The sequence below is a fragment of the Saccopteryx bilineata genome, chromosome 2, assembly GCF_036850765.1.
Source record: "Saccopteryx bilineata isolate mSacBil1 chromosome 2, mSacBil1_pri_phased_curated, whole genome shotgun sequence".
In the NCBI taxonomy this organism is placed as follows: Eukaryota; Metazoa; Chordata; class Mammalia; order Chiroptera; family Emballonuridae; genus Saccopteryx; species Saccopteryx bilineata.
In genome coordinates, this window is record NC_089491.1 from 33,638,149 (window position 1) to 33,659,154 (window position 21,006).

Below are 21,006 nucleotides of genomic sequence, written 5' to 3' on the forward strand. Positions count from 1 at the left end.
TAATCCCAACTTACTCATATATTTTTTATTTGGTAGGAAAGAGGGAGAAGTGATTATCATCAACAATCTCATTTGCAGGGGTGAGATGCATTGTTATTTGTTTTGGATGGGAAAGGAGAGTGGTGCGGGACAAAATCCGGGAGGCGGTAAGACAGCCGTGGGATGTGTTGGGGAAAAAGAAAGTCTGGGGGAAAAGGCGCAAAAGAGAAAACTACTGAGTCATAGAAGGAATATGTTATCAGAAAAAATCATGGCCACAGGGAAGGAATATTTGGGAGGGTCTTAAAAAGAAGATGATGCAAACAGAACCGGGTGGGTTACAACGGGGTCCCAGCTGACAGGGAAAGGCCCACAGGCAGCCCCCTCATAGCAGCTGTCACAAAGCCTCGCTTAGAATGCAGGTCACTTAGGTCACAGTTTGTTAATTAACAAATATAAAGAAGTTGCATTGCGGCTATATTAAATAGCTTTAGAGTAACATGTGTGTTCATTATTAAAGAAAGACTAGCGTGCGGAGGACCCGGGTTCGATTCCCGGCCAGGGCACACAGGAGAAGCGCCCATTTGCTTCTCCACCCCTCCGCCGCGCTTTCCTCTCTGTCTCTCTCTTCCCCTCCCGCAGCCAAGGCTCCATTGGAGCAAAGATGGCCGGGCGCTGGGGATGGCTCTGTGGCCTCTGCCTCAGGCGCTAGAGTGGCTCTGGTCGCAACATGGCGACGCCCAGGATGGGCAGAGCATCGCCCCCTGGTGGGCAGAGCGTCGCCCCTGGTGGGCGTGCCGGGTGGATCCCAGTCGGGCGCATGCGGGAGTCTGTCTGACTGTCTCTCCCTGTTTCCAGCTTCAGAAAAATGAAAAAAAAAAAAAAGAAAAAAAAAAAAAAAGAAAGAGAGAATATAGAGAAAAATAGTACAATCCTAGCTACCCTTAACTGAGCACCAACTATGGTCCGGCACTTTATTGGCTGCTTTATGTGTACTTTATTTTATAAAAAAAAGAAAATGACGGCCCTGGCAGGTTGGCTCAGTGGTAGAGCGTCGGCCTGGTGTGCGGAGGTCCCGGGTTCAATTCCCAGCCAGGGCACACAGGAGAAATACCCATCTGCTTCTCCGCCCCTCCCCTTCTCCTTCCTCTCTGTCTCTCTCTTCCTCTCCTGCAGCTGAGACTCCATTGGAGCAAAAGATGGCCCGGCACTGGGGATGGCTTCATGGCCTCTGCCCCAGGCGCTGGAATGGCTCTGGTCGCAACGGAGCGACGCCCGGATGGGCAGAGCATCACCCCCTGGTGGGCGTGCCAGGTGGATCCCGGTCCAGCGCATGTGGGAGTCTGTCTGACTGCTTCCCCGTTTCCAGCTTCAGAAAAATACAAAAAAAAAAAAAAGAAAATGACAACTCCTGTAATCCTACCACCTGAGATTAGTCACTCCTAACACTACTGAGTTCTTTCCAGTCTTGTTTTTCTGATACGTTTTATGACAGTATATAACATTTATTGAGCCCTTACTCCTATGCCTAGAATAATGAAATACTTTATTTAAACCCCATTTCCAAAAAATATATTTTTAGACCTTGTAACAATCCTAAGAGATAAGCACTATTATTTTTTAATTTTTCATTAAATTGATTGGGGTGACATTGGTTAATAAAATTATATAGGTTTCAGCCTGCGCTGTGGTGGCACAGTGAACAGAGCATTGACCTGGAGTGCTGAGCTCACTGGTTCGAGGCCCTGGGCTTTTGGGGTCAAGACACATGCGAAAAGCAACTAAAAGTTGGTGCTTCCTGCTCTGCCCCCCACCCTGGCCTTCTCTCTTTTTCTAAAAATCAATAAATAAAATCTCCTTAAAAATTATATTATAGGCTTCAAATGTACAACTCTATAATATATCATCTGTATGTTGCATTGTGTGTCCACCACCCACAGTCCAATCTCCTTCTGTCACCATATATTTGGCCCCCTTCAACCTACACTACCCCTCTTTCCCTCTGGTAACCACTGTATTGTTGCCTGAGGCACGACTGTTTTAATTTTACAGATAAGAAAATTGGGACTAGGTTACTATTAACAGGAATAAAAAGGGAAGCCTTACCTGTGGTGGTGCAGTGGATAAAGTGTCGACCTGGAACACTGAGGTCGCCGGTTCAAAACCCTGGGCTTGCCTGGTCAAGGCACTTATGGGAGTTGATGCTTCCTGCTTCTTCCCCCCAGCTTTCTCTTTCTCTCTCTCTCTCTCTCTCTCTCTCTCTCTCTCTCTCTGCCCCCAATCTCTCTAGAATAAATAAATAATTTTTTTTAATTAAAAATTTTTTAAAAAGAGAATTGGGACTAGAGTGGTTAAAAATGTACCCCTTCTGTATATCCAGTTTTTTGGATTAGTTTTGCATCACTTAAGCTTATAGCAGGAATGCTTTCCCACATCCTCAACTGTTCCACAGAAGAGATAGCTGCATAACAGTCTCTCACATTGGGCATGCCATCGTTGATTTAGCCAATTCAGTATTTCTGTTCGGTTATTAGTGATTTTCTTAATAGAATAAATACTGCTGTTATGAACACCCTTGTACTTAAAACTTCGTGCATATTTGAGCACAAGATATTATTTTTAAAATAACAGTGAAATGACCAAGTTGAGTTTTTTTTTCAGGCTCTTTTTACATATTGTCAAGTTGCCTTCCAGAAAGGTTCTACATTTTATACACCACCAGAAATGAATGAAAGCACCTATTTCATGCCATCGCCAGCACTATTATTAATTTCAAATCCTAATCAATTTAAATGGGTAAACAATTATAAATCATAATTTTGGTTCATTTTTATCAGAAAGGAGAAACAAAGCAGACTAGTTCTTCCAAATTCTTAAATTCAGTGTCTCTCATATGCCAGGCACTCTTCTGGGGACCAAGTGTGGGTCAGTGAACATGACAGACCCAATCCTGCCTCCTTGGGACTTGCAACCTAACATCAGAGGAACATTCAACACATCGTGAATGAATTCCATTAGCAAATTCTATAATAAGCATATAGTAGCACTTGGTGTTTATTGGCCCCTTTAAAAGGAAAGCATTAAGAGTAAAGCAATTAATCCTCATAACAACCTTTCAAGAAGTTACTCTGACCTCCATTCTACAGATGTGGAAACTGAGTCACCAAAAGGTCCAGTAACATGCCCGATATCATACAACAAGTAGATAGCCAAGGCAAGATTCAAACCCTGCTCAGTCCAGTCCCAGGGCCCTTATTCACTACCATATTGCCTTCCCTCAGCTGGGGGGCAGAGTACAGGGTGTGCTGAGACACAAAAACAGAGTGTAAAGAAGACACAGGAAAATAAAATATATATATTAGAGATATAAACAAAATGGATTCAAATAAGCAGTAGTAAAAGAATCAGAAACGGAAGGAGTTTGTTGGGGTCATAGATGTTACCATGAGGTGCTTTGCTCAACTGTATGTTTCCTTTTTTCATAGGAATAGGTGAGAATGACATGTGGCAAAAATCAGCAGATCATACGTAACATTGGACAATTAACCTGGAACAGTCTGAAGGCAGAGGAATGGAATGGTTTAAATTCTCCTGCTATGAAGCAACAGAGGAGGAGAAAAGAGAGAACTGTCTGCCTTCCTAGACCTCAAGGAATTGGAAATATAAAGAGGGCTCAATCATAGCAGCATGCAACACTGGGCAGATGAGGAGGAAATGGAAACTTGTACTTTTCCTGGGTTTCTGGCCAAGCGATTTCCTAGCTTGGCCTGAGGCTACCGCCCCCACTGGCAAACCTGCGCTGTTGCAGACCTGGGAGTGACCTTGCTGTGGGCTGCAGCGCCATCTAGCAGATGTGACGGAGAAATGGTGCCAGAACCACGTGGGCCATTCTGGAGTCCTTCAAGACAAGCACCCCTTGTGCTAAGTGCTGAGGTCACCATGAACAAATAAGTCTCTGTCCTGGAGAAGCTCACCGTCCATGCAGGGAGACAATCACAGGTTCTAGAGGAGATTTATGCAAGCGTTTAGGGAACAGGGAGGAGTGTGGCTAACCTTCACTGGGGCTGAGGGGAAAGGCTAGACAGAGGAAACAATATTCAAGCCAAGTCTCAAAGGTGAGTAATTTTTTGCCAAGCAATAAAAGATGGAAGAAACTTCCATGAGACTGGAAGTTCAAAAGCCCAGAGGTGTGAAAGGGTTTAGTGCATTCAGGGAAGGTTGGGCCATTCAAATCGCAAACCAATGGCAACCTTACAAATCAGCTGGTTTGACTTCTTTGTTCTCAGGAGAGGAGGGGACCTCACACAGAGTCAGTCCACAAGTTGGGAGTGTCCATACTGGAACCCACCTCTCCTGACTCTTGGTCCAGTGTTCTTTCCACTGAGCCACAGAAGAACAAGGCCTACAATCAGCTCTCTGAAAGGTCAGTCACTGTCACCTGGTAGGGCCAATGTCAAGGCTGTGCACATAGAAGTTAGACCTTGAATTCAAGATATGTTGGGCTCAAAACCCACCTCTACCAGCAACTATGTGATGTTTTTCAAGTTATTATGCTTTTCATGTCTCATTTTCCTTCTCTGTCTGATGGGAATCATAATCACCCTTACCTCCTACAGTTGTTGAAAGAGTGAAAAGAGTTAATCCGTGTTAAGGGCTTGGCAAAATGCTTTTAATATGCTAAATGCTCAATAATCAGTTATTAAAGACTATAATTTTAATCATTAAATGATAAAACTTGTTACTTTTTATTATATTATTGGCATTTCTCTTGCTCAAAATTATTTATTATTATTAATTGCTTATTTAGATTTACTAGTTTTACTGTTTCTGAAGTACTGAGTACTGAAGCATCTGGGGCCATGCTGTCTGGTAAGAAACACAACAGCCATGTTCCTGTTTTCCACGCTTGTGGGAACAGAAGGAATGGAGGTGGTCTGAGAGGCCCCAAGCGGCTGTGCCAGGCGCAAGGGTTGGGCGCGGCAGGGCGGCAGATTTTAGTCCAATGTAAAGAACTTCCATACCCCTCGGGCAGTCTTGGGAAGGTATTCGCATATTATTGGAAATGCCCGCTCTGAGACCAGATGACCATTGTCAGGGCTGCGCCCTACCTTGCATAGGGCAGGAAATCATCTAGTCCATTTCACTATCTGATGCCTTAAATGTCTAATTGAGCTCTGCTTTCCAGGAGAATATGATTTGGTTGGTCATCTGGGAAGCTAACTGTCTGTTTATAAATTTCAAAGTCATGAGCAATGCTCAAAGAAGTCAGGATCCAAAATGCAATAACCTTGTTTTTCAGAGTAATTCATTAGATTTTAGCTAGAAATGTGAGGAAGAGGCTGAGATGCCCCTGTCAGGCTGGAGACAGGAGAATGGGCCAGAGGAACAGAAGGCAGCTCAGCCTTACTTCCCAAGTGCTGCCTGGAGAACCCATCTTCATTCTGAGACGATAGGAAGGACTTCTGCAATCCTGACAGCCATAAGAGGCGTGGGGGTATCATCTTAAAATCATTAAATAACAGCGCATCGAACACTCACTATCCAAACATTTATTTAGGGTCTGCTGTATGCAAAGCACTTGAATATTAAAGTAAATTCAAAACCTGAGTCCACATGACGCGAGGAGGAGTGTGGTCTAGGAAGGTGAGGTGTGGGCACGGAATAACCACAGTCCAGCGCTGAAAGGCCTGGTGTAGGAAGACAGGCACAAGCGGCCGCGTGACTCTCAAAGGAGGCCGCGTGGGAGGAAGGCATTGAGTGACAGTCGAGCAGAGCTTTTAGTAACATAATACACTGCTCACAAAAATTAGGGGATATTTCAAAATGAATATGAAGCTATTAAATATCCCCTAATATTTGTGAGCAGTATATTTGGATCCAAGATTGACAGGAAGAAAGAATTTCTCAGGGGAAACAGCAGTGTGGGCAGAAGTGTGAGGACCTGAAAGTAGGAACTGGGGGCGGAGGTGGAGCCCCGCTGTGGCAGACCAGAGCACAGGCAGTGTGCGGGGGTGCTGTGGGCTCTGCGACCAGAGAAGTGACCGTTCCCGCCGTCCCACTCCCAGGGGCGTACCCAAGAGAACTGAAAGCCTGCCCCGTTATCAACACCCTACACCAGTGCTCACAGCTGCATTACTCACAATAGCCCAAAGTGGGAACAGCACAGACTTCCACCAGCTGATGAATGGATAAATAAAATATAGTCTGTCTATACAACAGAACACCGTTTAGCATTTGGCAATAAAAGGAATAAAGTACTGATACGCCCTATAACATGGATTAACCTTGGAAATATGCTACATGAAAGAAGCCAGGCACAAAAACCATGTTATATGATTCCCTTTACGTGAAAGGCCCAGAATGGGCAATTCCACAGAGACAGAAAGAGTGAGTGGTGGTTGACCAGAGCCAGTGGGGGATGGGGAGATTAGGAGCGATGGCTCAGGGTTTGAGGCAGTGCTGGGATTCAAATCATTTAACAACTGGTTCTTTGCCCTAATGACCGTTTTAAGTATAAAAAAACGATATACCAAAAGGTAGTTTATTATTTCATGCATTTAATACTTAAGAACAATAAAAGAAGTACACAAAACTGGATTATGTTCAAAGAAAGAGTTTTACAATATTAATAAAAATATTAAATAATACCTGACAAGAAACAATAAAACTGTTAATAAGATATTTCCATATTGCTTCTTGATTGGCGTCCTCAATTGCAATTTTTTTCACTTATGGACCCTACGGAGGGAATGAACATTACTACGGGCGCTCAGAATACACTGTTGCACAGATGAACATTAAAAAAGAGTAAGGAATGTAAATTTGTGATTCCCACACTGGGCAGCTGCCCAGGGGCCCACCTTAGAGAGAACCCTGATTACAAGTGCCATTTTAACAACTGGTTTGCCGAACTCAGCAAAAAATTAGTTATCGGTTTTGCCAAACTGGTGCGAACAGGTTGAATCCCACCACTAGCATGGGGTTTCTTTGAGGGATAATGAAAACATTCTTAGAAATGATTGTGGTAATGATTGCACAACTCCATTAATACATTTTTAAAAAACATGGGACTGTACACTTGAAATGAGCAAATGGTGTGGTATGTGAACTGCATCTCAACAAATCTGTAACTTAAAAATTGGTCCTTCCCCAGAGCCAGTGTGAGAAGCAATGGGGTAGGCCACACGGAATGCTTAGTCTGACACCTCTGTGGTACAGAAGGGGACATCAAGGACTGGCCAAGGGGAGGGTTTGTCCAGGGTCCTTTAGTGAGTCAACACAGATCCGGGCCGAGAACGCTGGCTCTGCCTACAGGCTGGGGTCCCTCTCGCACACGTTGCATTTCCAGTCATGGAAACAGATCCTTCAAGTGGAATTCATGGCCACTCTGCCTGAGAGTCTGCCTGGAGAAATAGGAAAAGAGAAATGGAATCAGAAGATTTGTTTTCACATTGCAGGGTTGGAAGAAAGGCCACAAGTGAGGGGTGCGTCCCCTTTGTAGTATTCCCACCAGATGGTCATCCAGCAATGCTTGAACATCCTGATGGCCGGGGACTCAGTACCTCCTGGAGGCCCCCTCCCACCTTTGAGCAGCTCCATGGTAAATCTCCCTTTAGCTGTCTCTGTACAAAGGGAGACTTCAGGGACATGCTTCAGCCAGACCTCTGTGGGAGACCTTAAAAGGAGCTGCAATTGTGTCTGCATCTTTCCCTCACTAAGTCAAGTGCTCCTCAGGGCAGGGCCTGGGTTTGATTTACAGCCCCAGTGCCTGAAATACAGCCAGACACAGGAGGAAGTTCTGAATGTTTGGCAAAGGAATGAGTGAAGCAGAGAGAAACCACAGGACCTGATGCTTCTCACCAAGCCCTGCCCCTGCAGTTTCTCTTTTGGGGGCCTCAGTGACAGGACCCTATCTTGATGTTCTGCACATTTCTGGGGCCCCTCCGATGCCTTCACCCATCTTCTGCCCCATGAATGATAGCATTTTTGAACATTAAACTTCAGGTTTTCTGGCTCTTCCCACTCTTGGAGAATTCCCCTGCTCAGTTCACTCCAGAACTCTCCAGCCAGACGCACCACATGGGTGAACTTGGGTGACAATTCCAAGCTCCCCAGATATTTTCATTGAACACCCTCCTATCACGGCAGCTGTTCAAGCCCACTCACCGTGCAGTTACCAAGAGCAGCACCCTCCCCAGACATTCCTGCCTCTTACTAGTACCAAATAGGGCAGAAAAATATTGTGATGGTTAATGAGCACATTTTCATTCTTTCTTTTTTTCGATGCACAGCCCTTCTCCCATTAAAACAAAATCAGGAGGCTACGACACTCAGGACTACTGCCTTCGAGCACAGCTGGCACAGTGGAAACGTAACAGGGAAGCAAAGAATCACATTCTTGGCTTCTGAAGTGGGCTTTTGAGATTCATAGCAAAAAGGAGTTTTGAGAGCCAAGATTCCGGTTTGGGGGAGCCAGGCTTTTGCAGACAGAATAGGACTGTGAGTTCTAGAAGCGTGGTTTGGGGCATGAAAAGCAGAGCCTAAGAAATGGGGGCTTTAATTCCTGCCACTCTCCTGGCTCTTCTTTCTCCGCTTAAACACATACTCATCACACAGCTCAGTCGCTCCCACATGTTCACTCCTCCCCGCCTGCTCCCCACTGAGCCCTTAGGACTCCAGGCCTGCGACATTGTAACAAAGCCTTTCCTGAGCACAGGCTCTGACTCATCCTGCCCACGCCCACCTGTCCATCTCACACAGCCCACCATCGGCTCTTTCTGAAATCCAACCTCAGACCCCTTCCAGTGTCTCCCCTTGGCCCTCTAGAAACAATGTATAGCAACTCAATAAATACTTATTTGCTAGATGCTAGGCATTGTGCTCGATTGGAGTCAGCCAACTAAAGATCCCTGGGCCAAATCAGGCCCACTACTTGGTTTTGTAAATAAAGTTTTATCAGCATACATCGTCACTCATTTACATAGTGCCTATGACAGCTTTTGTGCTGGAAGTTAGTCAAATAGTCGTATAAGAGGCAGTATAGTCCAAAAAGTCTCAAATATTTACTACCAAGCTGTTCACAGAAAAGGAAAAAACACTTTAGTGCCATGTGCTCAATGTTGACAATGCCACAGTGAGCAAACGGACAGTCCCCTGCTGTTAGACCAAGGCCCTCCTGCCTCCCTGCCCTTCCTCTCATCGCCCTGTCTCTGAGTCCTGTGAGCGTACACTGGTTCCCACGTTTCTGCAATTCATCTGTCAGTTAAAATAGTTTTTAATGACAGAGGACTGACAGGGTTTTCAGGAAAGTATATTTTTAAAAACTATCATCTAATATCACTATTATTTTATAAGGAGAAAAACAGTTTAACATTAAAAAGGATATCTCATGTTGGGGCCAACTTGGACTTGGTGAACATGTTAAGGACACTACTCTTTTATGGATTCTTGCTGTATTGGCCGAGAGTTTGCTTAAAGGCTTTAACACTGTAAAAAAAAAAAAATAGAAGACTGGATAAAGAAGCTGTGGCACATATACACTATGGTATACTATCCAGCCATAAGAAATGATGACATCGCATCACTTACAACAAAATGGTGGGATCCTGATAACATTATATGGAGTGAAATAAGTAAATCAGAAAAAAACAAGACCTGCAGGATTCCATACTTTGGTGGGACATAAAAACGAGACTAAGAGACATGGACAAGAGTGTGGTGGTTATGGGGGGGTGGGGGGAGGGAAGAAAGAAGAGGGGGAGAGGGTAGGGGAGGGGCACAAAGAAAACTAGATAGAAGGTGACGGAGGACAATCTGACTTTGGGTGATGGGTATGCAACAGAATTGAATGACAAGATAACCTGGACATGTTTTCTTTGAATATATGTACCCTAATTTATTGATGTCACACCATTAAAATAAAAATTTATTTATAAAAAAAAAGAGGATATCTCTTCTAAAAAGTCCTCAAGCTACATTAGTTTTACGAAATTCATTCTATTGGCTTTCCTTTGCCCATTTTGCTATGAATGATAACCATCCTTTACAAATCATCATGGGTGTGTGGTCAGGCACTTAGGAACTTTGAAATCTGTCTAAGCAGACTGGTTTACTTGGTGTGACTCAAGTATGCTCGGAACGTTCCCATGCGATTTTGCATCGGGAAGCGTCTGCTGCCTCTCTCCTGCTGACCGTTCAAAGCCCAGCTCGTAGGGGCAGGAGCGCAGGGTTCCCTCGGGCCATAACCTACAGGCCCAGCTGCTCTGATGGGCAGCCAGGCCGGTGCCAGCACGGATGAGTGATACGGATGAGTGATACGGCTGCGGATATCTGTGTCAGCCGCAGAGCACGGTGACAGGAACGCCGGGAGGGCTGCCGAGCGTGGCCCTGCCCCTGGCACATGCAGGTGAGCGCCCGACAGGCGTGCTGACAGCTCCATGGCAGAGGTTCCCCCCACATGCCAGAGAGCTGAGCGCCGGCTTCCTGACTCGTCTCTCACATGACCCAGGATGCCACGGGGGCCCCGGGGGGCCGCAGCCGGCTCCCAGTCAGCAGGTGGTGGCGGAGCCCCAGGATACTGGAAACGCATTGCTCACATGAAGCTTCTGGAATCCACTTTAAATAAATTATAGTTCTGCCATGAAGATAATCCCAGCAAGGCCTGGTGCCAAGCACACTTTTCTGACTTTCATTCAGGGACATTCTCTAAAAGCCCCACTCGCAAGCTTTGGAGACAGAGAGAGAAAGAGAGAAAGAGAGAGAGAGAGAGAGTGTGTGTGTGTGTGTGTGTATGTGTGTCCACTCACGGAAATCCTCCTCAGGGGCTCAGATAGGAACATGAAGCAGCCCATGGTTTTCACCAGCAGCCGTGGGGGCCGCATACTCTAGCCGCTCGCTGCTTCAGAGGTTAGATGTTTCATTGTCCTTCTGAACTGGTCTACAGCCTAACTGTTCCCATCCTCAGTCATTCCCATTTAACCGTGAGATTGGCGGGGGAGGGTGTTAAAATTTCCAAGAGGAAATTAGAGACTAAGGCAAAATCAGAAAAGAAATTTTGAGATCACCTGGCCCGAGCACCTCACACTACAAAGAGGGAAACTGAGGCCCAGAAGAGGAAGAGAATTGGTCAAGATCCCACTGGTAGACCTGGAACTAGGAATCAGACCACTTTGATCAAACCTCTTCAACTATACATTGAAATGTCCAGATTACCATTCCTCAAGATCCAGAATGAAGGTTGTTTTCCTTCAAGAAATGGGAGATAAGGTGCCATCTCAGACATAGGACATGGTGAGGAAAGGGGGGAGCCACTGGGAAGGGGGTGGGGTCCATGCCGCAGATAGTTCCCTATCATATACTTAACCCTCATAGTTACATTACATTTCCATTAAAGGCTGAAGGAATAGGGTCCACACATTTTAAGTAAAGGCACCACAAAATTTGTTCTTTTAACTAGCACCTTCATATTCAGACCAGAAGAAGCAGAGGTCCCAAGAAAGGGCAGGAACCAAGAGAAGGTCACACACAGTCAGGTGGGGGGGGGGCAGGGACTTGCACTCAAAGAGCCCAGTCCAGCTCCTTCCTTGGCTGTGGGTCAGACCATCAGCAATCTCTGTCCCAAGGCTACTGGCCAACCTTGAACTTGGACTTCATCTCAGCTTTGCCTACAGAGCATCAGCTGTTCTTTTAGGCCAGTTGGTGCCAGGTTGATATTGTATCCCCCTCCTTGGCCCCAGTGTGGGACACGCTCTCTCGGAGCTCGAGGTCATCCTCCACAGCGTGATTTCTGTGTGGTGGCCCAGGGGACAGCTGGCTTGGGGGCTGGCAGGCCGAGACTGAGTCAGGCCTGGCTAGCTCCGCAAGGATCACCTGCCCGCCAGGGGGCTTGGGTTTACTGCCCTCTAGCCATGTTCTATCCCATGTGCCCTCAGCAGAACATGCTGAGCTCTCCCTGTGACTTGAGGACGTGGCTGAGCTGTCTCCGGCAGACGGGCAGAAACCCTGAGAGTAATCCAGGTGGCACCCCTGTCCAGGGTGTGTGCAGGGCATGGAGAAGGAAGGCCCCATCCTGTCTTCTGCTGTCATGCAAAGAGAATAGACAGCCTGGGTCTCAGAACCCCTCGTTCCAGACTTGTTTCCAGCACACCCGTCTCGTGGGGCCTGTCCAGGAAGCCAGCAGACCAGCTCAGCAAAGGGGGAGTATATGCCCTCCCCAAAGACAGAGCCAAGGGCATCGGAAAGTCACACCCTGCCCTTGGCCCAGATCACTCGACTTCTGTGAGCTGAAAGACCTCAGAGATCTAGCTCAAGTCCTTCACGGTAGAGGAAAGAAAACAGAAGCCCAGAGAGGGAAAGGAGCCTGCCAGGGGTCACACAGCAGCTCAGAGCCAGGACTAAATTCTGGTCCCGTCATCCAGTCCAGTTCTCAGCCAACAGGCACTTTCAGAGTATGGAGGTGACAGACCTGCAGGCTCCCAAAGTGTCATGAGGGAGACATCCGTAGGAGCCACCCAGCACCCTCACAGGGCACCAGGCACAGTGACAGCCTCGGGCCTTTGCTTACCACACTGCCTTTTGCTGTGTTCAGCATTCCTGTCAAGTAAGTGCCTTTATCATCTTCCTTTACATGAGAATCTAGCCAGAGGCCTGCGCCCTCTTGGGTCATCCCTGGTCCATGTTTTCCCCGCCCTGCCCCTCACTGAGGCCAGTCAATGGAGGGGTAAAGCAGCCCTCCCTACAGAACCCCTGGAACAGGAGGGAATGACCGTAATAGAATTTCGGGACCACTATCTAGACTCTGGTAAATGCCATCTGAAACCCCTCTCCAGCCACTGAAGGGCACAGCCTGGGAATGTCCGTGCTCCCCACAGGTGGCGCCCCCTGGGACCAGCACAGGACAGGAGGGCTCAGCTGAGCAGGAGCCTCCAGCAGAGCACATGCTGGGAAGAAGCCTGGCCCCCAGGAACCCAGCGCCTCTATTTTTGTTCCATCACACCACCCAAACTGCTCCCCGGCTCCTTCTCCCTCCTCCCCCTCCCGTCCCTCTCTTCCTGCCCTCCACCGCAGTCAGCTGCCGGTCCACTTGAGGAAGCCACAATTAGAGCCCTGAGCCCTCTGCAGCCTTGCCTCCTGCCAGCCTGGCGATGTCCTGCCCTGGCTGTGCCCTCCCTGTCATTCAGACCCAGCCAGTGGGCGAACTGGAGCACAACTGAAGAAGGTGGTCGAGAGAGGGAGGGGCTGGACTTCGGGTCCCTGGAAAAGCAGGGTAAGAGCTGGAAGGCCCTGGAGCCATTTATCCCGGGGAAAAGGAACCTTAGGAGAACGTGTTCCATGTCCCTGGAAGGATGTAGGAGCAGAGAGAACAGGGTCACCCTGCAGTGGGAGGGTAGTCACAGGGGAACATTTTGTTTAAAATAAGAAAAATCTCCATAACTGTTCCAGGATGGCCCAAGGTACTTCAGATCAAAGGGTAAGCACATGATACTTAGGAGTCAGGGAAGTGCAGACTGGAGCCCAGCTCCTGCCCGTGTCCCAGGGAGCAAGGTCCTCACAGTCAACATCTCTGAAATCAATCTACTGAGGTTTATCTCAGACTCAGAACTCTCTGTAGCACATCCAGAGACAAACCTGCAATTCCCTAAGAGGAAGGACGCTTAGCAGTCGTGTGTGTCCATCTCAGCCTCCCCCACACGGAGGCTGCATCCCAGCCAGGCAGCCACACACAACAGAGCCTACCAGGGCAGTGGGCACCAAAAAGGAGCCTTGCTCTAGAGTCTAGAGTCAGACCTACTGGGGATCAAGTCCCAGCTCGCTTCTTACAACCTTGGCTTCTCCCAAGACATTCAGCTCTCTGAGTGAATCACAATTCTTTTCACCTATAAAATGGAGCTGTATACATACCCCTGCCCTATCTTCATCATAGGGTTGGGTAAGGATCAAACGGGAGAGAAGAGCAAGGCCTTGAAGGCTATAGGTTACTTATACAAAAAGCAATAGTGTGTTGAGAATTTCTAGCTATAATTATGTTTATCCCAGGCAGAACATGGGTGACTCAACAATTGTATTCAATAATTAATGTCCACGTAATAAACTTTCCCTGGATATCTATTGTGCCAGATCCTGGAAATGCAAACATAAATAAGACAAAAATCCCATGTCCTCCGAGATAAGCTAACTGGGAAGACAGAAGTGTCAATTACTCACTGAGGCAGAGGTGGTACACAGAGGCGTTACACAGAGGCGAATACGAGGCACAGTGGAAGCACAGCAGAGAGTAACTACGCTGGGCACGGGGGAGGCGGGCGTGAGGGCACCAGGGAGATGGCATTAGAATGGAGTCTTAGAGACTGAGGACAAGCATGGGCGCATCTCATAACAGAGCACCAAAATGTACAAAGCAAGCTGGGGTCTTCAAACTTTTTATAAAAACCGCCCACTTTTGCAGTGCTGGTCAAACTGGTCCCTACCGCGCAACCAAACAGTGCTGCGATTGGCCCACCATGAAAGCTGGACCGCCCACTAGTGGGCGGTAGGGACCAGGTTGACCAGCACTGCAAAAGTGGGCGGTTTTTATAAAAAGTTTGACGACCCCTACGAAGACTTCAACCCCCCACTCTCAGTAATGAATGACACAGCCAGCAGATCAGGAAGCAATGGGAGGACTTGGGCAACACAATAAACCAACTGGAACTAACAGCGCAGACATAACCCAGAACACTGTACCCAACAGCAACTGCACAAACTTTCTTCTCAAAGGCGCATGGGACACTCTTCAGGACAGGCTACCACATTAGGCCATGAATAAGTCACAACAGCCAAAAGACGGTGTCAACCTAAGTGGCCATCACCAGGTGAAATGCTACACAAAATGTGGTACATATACAATGGGAAATCATGCAGCCTTTAAAAGGAAGGAAGTTCTGACACTTGCTACCACCTGGATGAACCCTGAAGACATTATACAAAGTAAATGCCAGTCACGAAAGGACTGATACCATCTGACTGCACCCCAGTGAGGCACTTAGTCACAGAGACAGAGAGTAGGATGGTGGCTGCCAGGTGCTGGGGGAGGGGAAATGGGCAGTTAGTGTTTAATGAGTTTAGTGCCAATTTGTGAAGATGAAACAGCTCTAGAGATGGACAATGGAGATGGCAGCACAACACTGTGAATGCACTTAATGTCACTGAATGTACTCTAAAAAAGTGATTAAAATGGTAAATTTTATGTTATGCGTATTTCACCACAATTTAAAAAATAAAAGAATGAGGCAGGAGTTTTCCAAGCAGTCCAGGTGAGGGAGAATAGCCAAGGCACCCCAGTGTATGAGACACAGAGCAGCCTGGGGAGCCACAGAGGCTGGAGAAGATCCCCAAAGGCCCTGCTGGGAAGTCTGCACGCCCAGGTGAGGGAGAATAGCCAAGGCACCCCAGTGTATGAGACACAGAGCAGCCTGGGGAGCCACAGAGGCTGGAGAAGATCCCCAAAGGCCCTGCTGGGAAGTCTGCATGCCCAGGTGAGGGAGAATAGCCAAGGCACCCCAGTGTATGAGACACAGAGCAGCCTGGGGAGCCACAGTGGCTGGAGAAGATCCCCAAATGCCCTGCTGGGAAGTCTGCACGCCCAGGTGAGGGAGAATAGCCAAGGCACCCCCAGTGTATGAGACACAGAGCAGCCTGGGGAGCCACAGAGGCTGGAGAAGATCCCCAAAGGCCCTGCTAGGAAGTCTGCATGCCACTCTGTAGGATCTCAGGAACAACAGGGTCAGAGCATGGCTTAGAGCACTACAACCAGGAGGAGCCTGGGGAGAACGGACAGATGGATGGGGAAGACGTGTAAAGAGAAACACCAGATCTACACAGACAGTCAGAGAGAAACTGGGCCTAGGCCGGTGGCTCAATGGATACAGTGTCAGTCTGGCATAGGGACGTCCCAGGTTCAATTCCCAGTCAGGGCACACAGGAGAAGCGACCATCTGCTTCTCTTCCCCACCCTCTCTCCCTTTCCTCCCTCTTCCCCTCCCACAGCCAGTGGTTGGATTGGTTCAAGCGTGTCCCCAGGCACTGAGGATGGCTCTGTTGGTCTGAGCGCATTAGCCTCAGGCACTAAAAATAGGTCAGTACTCATGAACAGACACTTTTCCCAAGAAGAAAAACAAATGACCAACATATATATGAAAAAATGCTCATCTTCACTAGCTATTAGAGAAAGGCAAATCAAAACTACAATGAGATACCACCTCACACCTGTTAGATTAGCTATTATCAACAAGACAGGTAATAGCAAATGTTGGAGAGGCTGTGGAGAAAAAGGAACCCTCATCCACTGTTGGTGGGAATGTAAAGTAGTACAACCATTATGGAAGAATGTATGGTCGTTCCTCAAAAAATTAAGAATAGAACTACCATATGATCCAGTAATCCCTCTACTGAGTACATACCCCCAAAACTTGAAAACATGGGTATATAAAGACACATGCACCCCCATGTTCATCACAGCATTGTTCATGGTGGCCAAGACATGGAAACAGCCAAAATGCCCTTCAATAGAGGATTGGATAAAGAAGATGTAGTACAAATATACTCAGCCATAAGAAATGATAACATAGTATCATTTATAACAACATGAATTGACTTTGATAACACTATACTGAGTAAAATAAGTAAATCAGAAAAAACTAAGAACTGTATGATTCCATACATAGGTGGAACACAAAACTGAGACTCATGGACATAGATAAGAATGCAGTGGTTACCAGGGAGAGGGGAAGGGAGGAGAGGGAAGGGGGTGGGGGAAGGGGAGGGGCTTAAAGAGAAACAAAATATAGGGTGACAGAGGATGATCTGACTTCGGGTGATGAGTATATAGCATAATCGACTGTCCAAATGATGTGGAGATGTTTTCTCCAAATCTATGTACTCTGATTGATCAATGTCACCTTGTAAAATTTAATTGTCTAAATAAAAGAATAGATTTTAAAAAAGAAAAAAAAATAGCTCAGTACTCAAGCATTGGCCCCAGATGGGGTTGCCAGATAGATCCCAGTCAGGGTACATGTGGGAGTCTACCTTACTCCCTCCCTTCCTCTCACCTAAAAAGAGAAAAAAGAGGGAAACTGCTTTCCAGACCTCAGTTCCCAGTCCTGTGGTCACTTCCCCAGGGCTGCGGTGAAAGTGACTCAAGCCATTTGCCTCACGGGACCACCAACTGAAGACCGGCGGGATTCCCCTGAAAATAAAACCGGACAAGATGCGTTGGTGGGGCCCCGTGCAAGAAGCAGCTCTCTGCGGTGGGGTTCTCCCTGCACCGTGCCTTCTGTTTGGGCTTGACTCCATGTAGACCCACCCTGTGGTTTCCACCAGTCACAGGAAGGCAAGTTCAACTGGTCAAATGTAAAAATGGGCATAAAAGAGAGCAAGGACCCTCTGTGAAGTCTCTGAATCAAGTCAGTATGGGAAATCCCAACTCTGCACTGTGGGCTGCCCCAGGTCTCTGCATGGATCTGTTTGCCCCTCTAGAAAATGAAAGAATTAGATCTATAACTCCACTATTATGCCCCTAACATTAAGAAGGGCAGAACATTGCCTTTAGTAATTAAAGAATCTAGTATACAAAACACATGGCCCATGGATGGGGCACAATGGCCTTTGCTTTTCCCCTTGAGTCTTTTTGGTCTACGGTTAGTCCGGCTCTGCCAACCTTAAATGAGTGTCCCCTCTGTGATCTCCCTTCTCTCTTCCCCTCTCTCTAGTTCCCCTGTTTTTTCCCCTTAAGTTTTCTTCCTTTTATGCGTGGAGGGAGCATTATAGGGAGGTTGGCATCCTATAGATGGGAGGAGAAAAATGAAGGCAAGTTCTCCGCACCTAACCACAGGGCAAACAATCTATGAAATAAATCTATGAGTAAAATCAGCTGCTTCTTCGCTAAAACTGGTGTGTCATTCTACCCAAAGCACCACTTGGGTCTTTCCAAAGGAAGCAAACCAAGTGAGACACACACACACACACACACACACACACACACACACTCAGGGAAGAAGCCACTGAAAACTGGATTGTCAAAAGTTACTGCCTTGCTGGGAAAGTTCTTCACATGACATTGGTAGCAATAGTTTATGCCCTCATGAAGTGGGCTAGTCCCAATGTAATGAAGGATCTCCCATGTCACCAACTGACTTCAAGGATTGTCCTGGGGGTCATCTCCATCGCAGCCAGCTGGAAGGGAAAAAGCACATGGACTAGCCCATGCTGGAGGTGAACGCCACCACCACTTACACTCCATGGCCTGGCTCTGAGTCTCACGTCTCCCTACAAAGGGGACTGGGAATGTGGACTCTGGGGAGTGACATGCCCTACAAAGGAAGCACTTCTCTTCAGTAGGCAGCTAGCCATCTCTGCCACGAACGTTTCAGACACCACGCTCTTCTCAAATGCTCCACCCAGAGAGCCACGTGTGGGCCTTTTCTCACACACGGCTGCCTCCTCTATTTCGGCCGACTCACCCCGTGTACCTGCCCCTGCCGTAGACCATGTGAACGCGTGGTCCTCAGCCTGTGTTTCCACCTGCCTCTGCATCTGCCCCGGGGTCTCCCTTGGCCCTGCCATTTCACAGACGGGCTTCCCCTCTAACACAGGCGGTTTTCTCTGTCTTTAAAGAGTTGTGCCCTATCCACGTGGGCAGGGAAGGCTTGAAAGGGAAGAGAAGGCTCTAGGAAACACAGACTGGAGGCAGAAAGCTTAGCCCTAAGAGACTAAGTGACAACACGGAGAGGCCACATTTTGAGTTTTTGGCGGGAACAAAGGAAGTGGGAGCCCTTGCATGAAACTGGCAAAGCTGTCCTGGCCCCTCTTTGCCCTTGCCACAGAAACCTCCCTACACAGGCTACTTAAATTTGGAACCAAAAAAAGAATATGGGGACTTCTGCTTCTAGCCAAGACGGAGTAACAGGGACTGACTTACCCTCCTGTCTGAGACAACACAACGACGAAAGGAGGAAGGGCCCGGGAAGGGAGGAACGACAGGAAATCATGCCTGAGAGACCAGAAGCAAAGGCGGTCAGCCCTATGGTTGCTCCAACTTACTACTTTATGACAGATCTCTGGCTGTGGCACATGAGGGGAAACCGAGGCAGAGCCTGGCAGGCTACTGAGTTGAGGAGATGGACCTGAGGGTCCAGGGGGACCCAAACACCCAAGTTCATAATACAGACCACCAAAGAGGAGAGCGGGGACAGAGAGAAAACCTCAGAACTCTGCACAGGACCCTCGGCCCATCGACCACACACTGCGTGAGGAAGCCACCCGAGGTGGAAGGAACTGCACCTGAAAGAGCTGGAGGAAGCAGGCCTGGTGCTCACACAGAACTGGGAGCAGTAGAGACTCATAATCCCAGCACGAGGGGCAGCGTGCAGGAGGGTCTTGCCTCAGCAATAAGGGATCACCAGTCCTAAGCTGCACTGCCCAAGGCCCGCTCAGCAAACCGAAAAGGGAGACCGGAGGGAGTCACACTGTTTCTAAGTACTGAACTGCATCCCAGAACAAAACGCAAGATTTATAAGAATGCAAAATATACAACACCAACAAGATAAAATTCACAGGGTCTGGTATCCAATCAACACCAGGCATGCAAAAACTCAGGAAAACATGACCCATAATGAGGCCAATCAACAAAACCAACCCAGGACCTTCAACAGTTATTATAGCGGTACTCTCAGCGTTCAAACAGGCAACACAGGGAATGCACAAAAGATCCAAATCGGACCTCCAGAGATGAAAGCTACACGAGATTTAAAAAAACAACAAAAAAAAACCCACTGATTGGATGAATGGTAGGTTAGAGAGTGCAGAAAAACAAGACTTGTGATCTCTGAAAGAATAGCAATATAAATCTATGCAAACTGAAACGCAGAGAGAAAAAAGAACTTTTTATTTTAATTTTTTTAATTTTTTTTTTATTTATTCATTTTTAGAGAGGAGAGAGAGAGAGAGACAGGGAGAAAGAGGAAGAGAGAGAGAGAGAGAGAAGGGAGAGAGAGAGAGAAGGGGGGAGGAGCTGGAAGCATCAACTCCCATATGTGCTTGACCAGGCAAGCCCAAGGTTTCGAACCGGCGACCTCAGCATTTCCAGGTCAACGCTTTATCCACTGTGCCACCACAGGTCAGGCGAAAAAAAGAACTTTGAAAAAGAAAAAGAAAATAAAGATGGACCAGCTTGACTTGAGCATTTATTTTTCCAATCTTCCCCTTCTAGACCCTCAAAGGCTGGGGGACCGCCAAAGGGTGGCTTTGTCCACCCAGTGGGGCTCTGAAAGGGTTTATTAGGGTATGGGTTTGTGTTTTACATTTGTAATATTTTATTTCAGGGAAGTATATATGTGGATACAAATACACATATCATGAGTTTATAGCTAACTTATTTTCAAAAAGATTTATAAAAACTTTTATTTTGAAATAATGTCAGATGTGTAGAAAAGTTTCAGGGGTAGTACAGAGGCTTCTTGTGTACCCTCCACCCACTCTCACTTGATAGTAACATCTGACATAACTGCCATGTGTTTGTTAAACCCGAATTGGTTCATTACAATGAATGAAACTACGAACTTTATTCAGCTTTTGCCAGTATTTTCCATTAACAGTCTTGTCTGTTCCAGGATCCAGTACAAGATACCACGTTGTACCTATTCCTTACAGCAGTGGTCCCCAATCCCCGGGCTGCAGACCGGTACCAGTCCATGGGCCATTTGGTACTGGTCCACAGAGAAAGAATAAATAACTTACATTATTTCTGTTTTATTTATATTTAAGTCTGAATGATGTTTTATTTTTTTTAAATGACCAGATTCCTTCTGTTACATCCGTCTAAGACTCACTCTTGACGCTTGTCTCGGTCACGTGATACATTTATCCATCCCACCCTAAAGGCCGGTCTGTGAAAATATTTTCTGACATTAAACCAGTCCATGGCCCAAAAAAGGTTGGGGACCACTGCCTTAGAGGTTTAAAGTTGCAACTACGACCCCAAAATCTGCCTAT

The 21,006-nt window shown here is 47.2% G+C and overlaps 1 protein-coding gene across 1 annotated transcript in view; it reads right to left on the reverse strand.

The window, feature by feature from the left end:
* Positions 1-6,516: 6,516 nt before the first annotated feature.
* The window catches only part of SEC61B (SEC61 translocon subunit beta), a 50,238-nt gene continuing 35,748 nt past the window's right edge, over positions 6,517-21,006 (reverse strand). Inside the window, exon 5 of the mRNA XM_066256657.1 lies at positions 6,517-7,378. Coding sequence (XP_066112754.1) covers positions 7,345-7,378 — 34 coding nt within the window. The 3' untranslated portion in view covers positions 6,517-7,344. The remainder of the gene's footprint in view (positions 7,379-21,006) is intronic.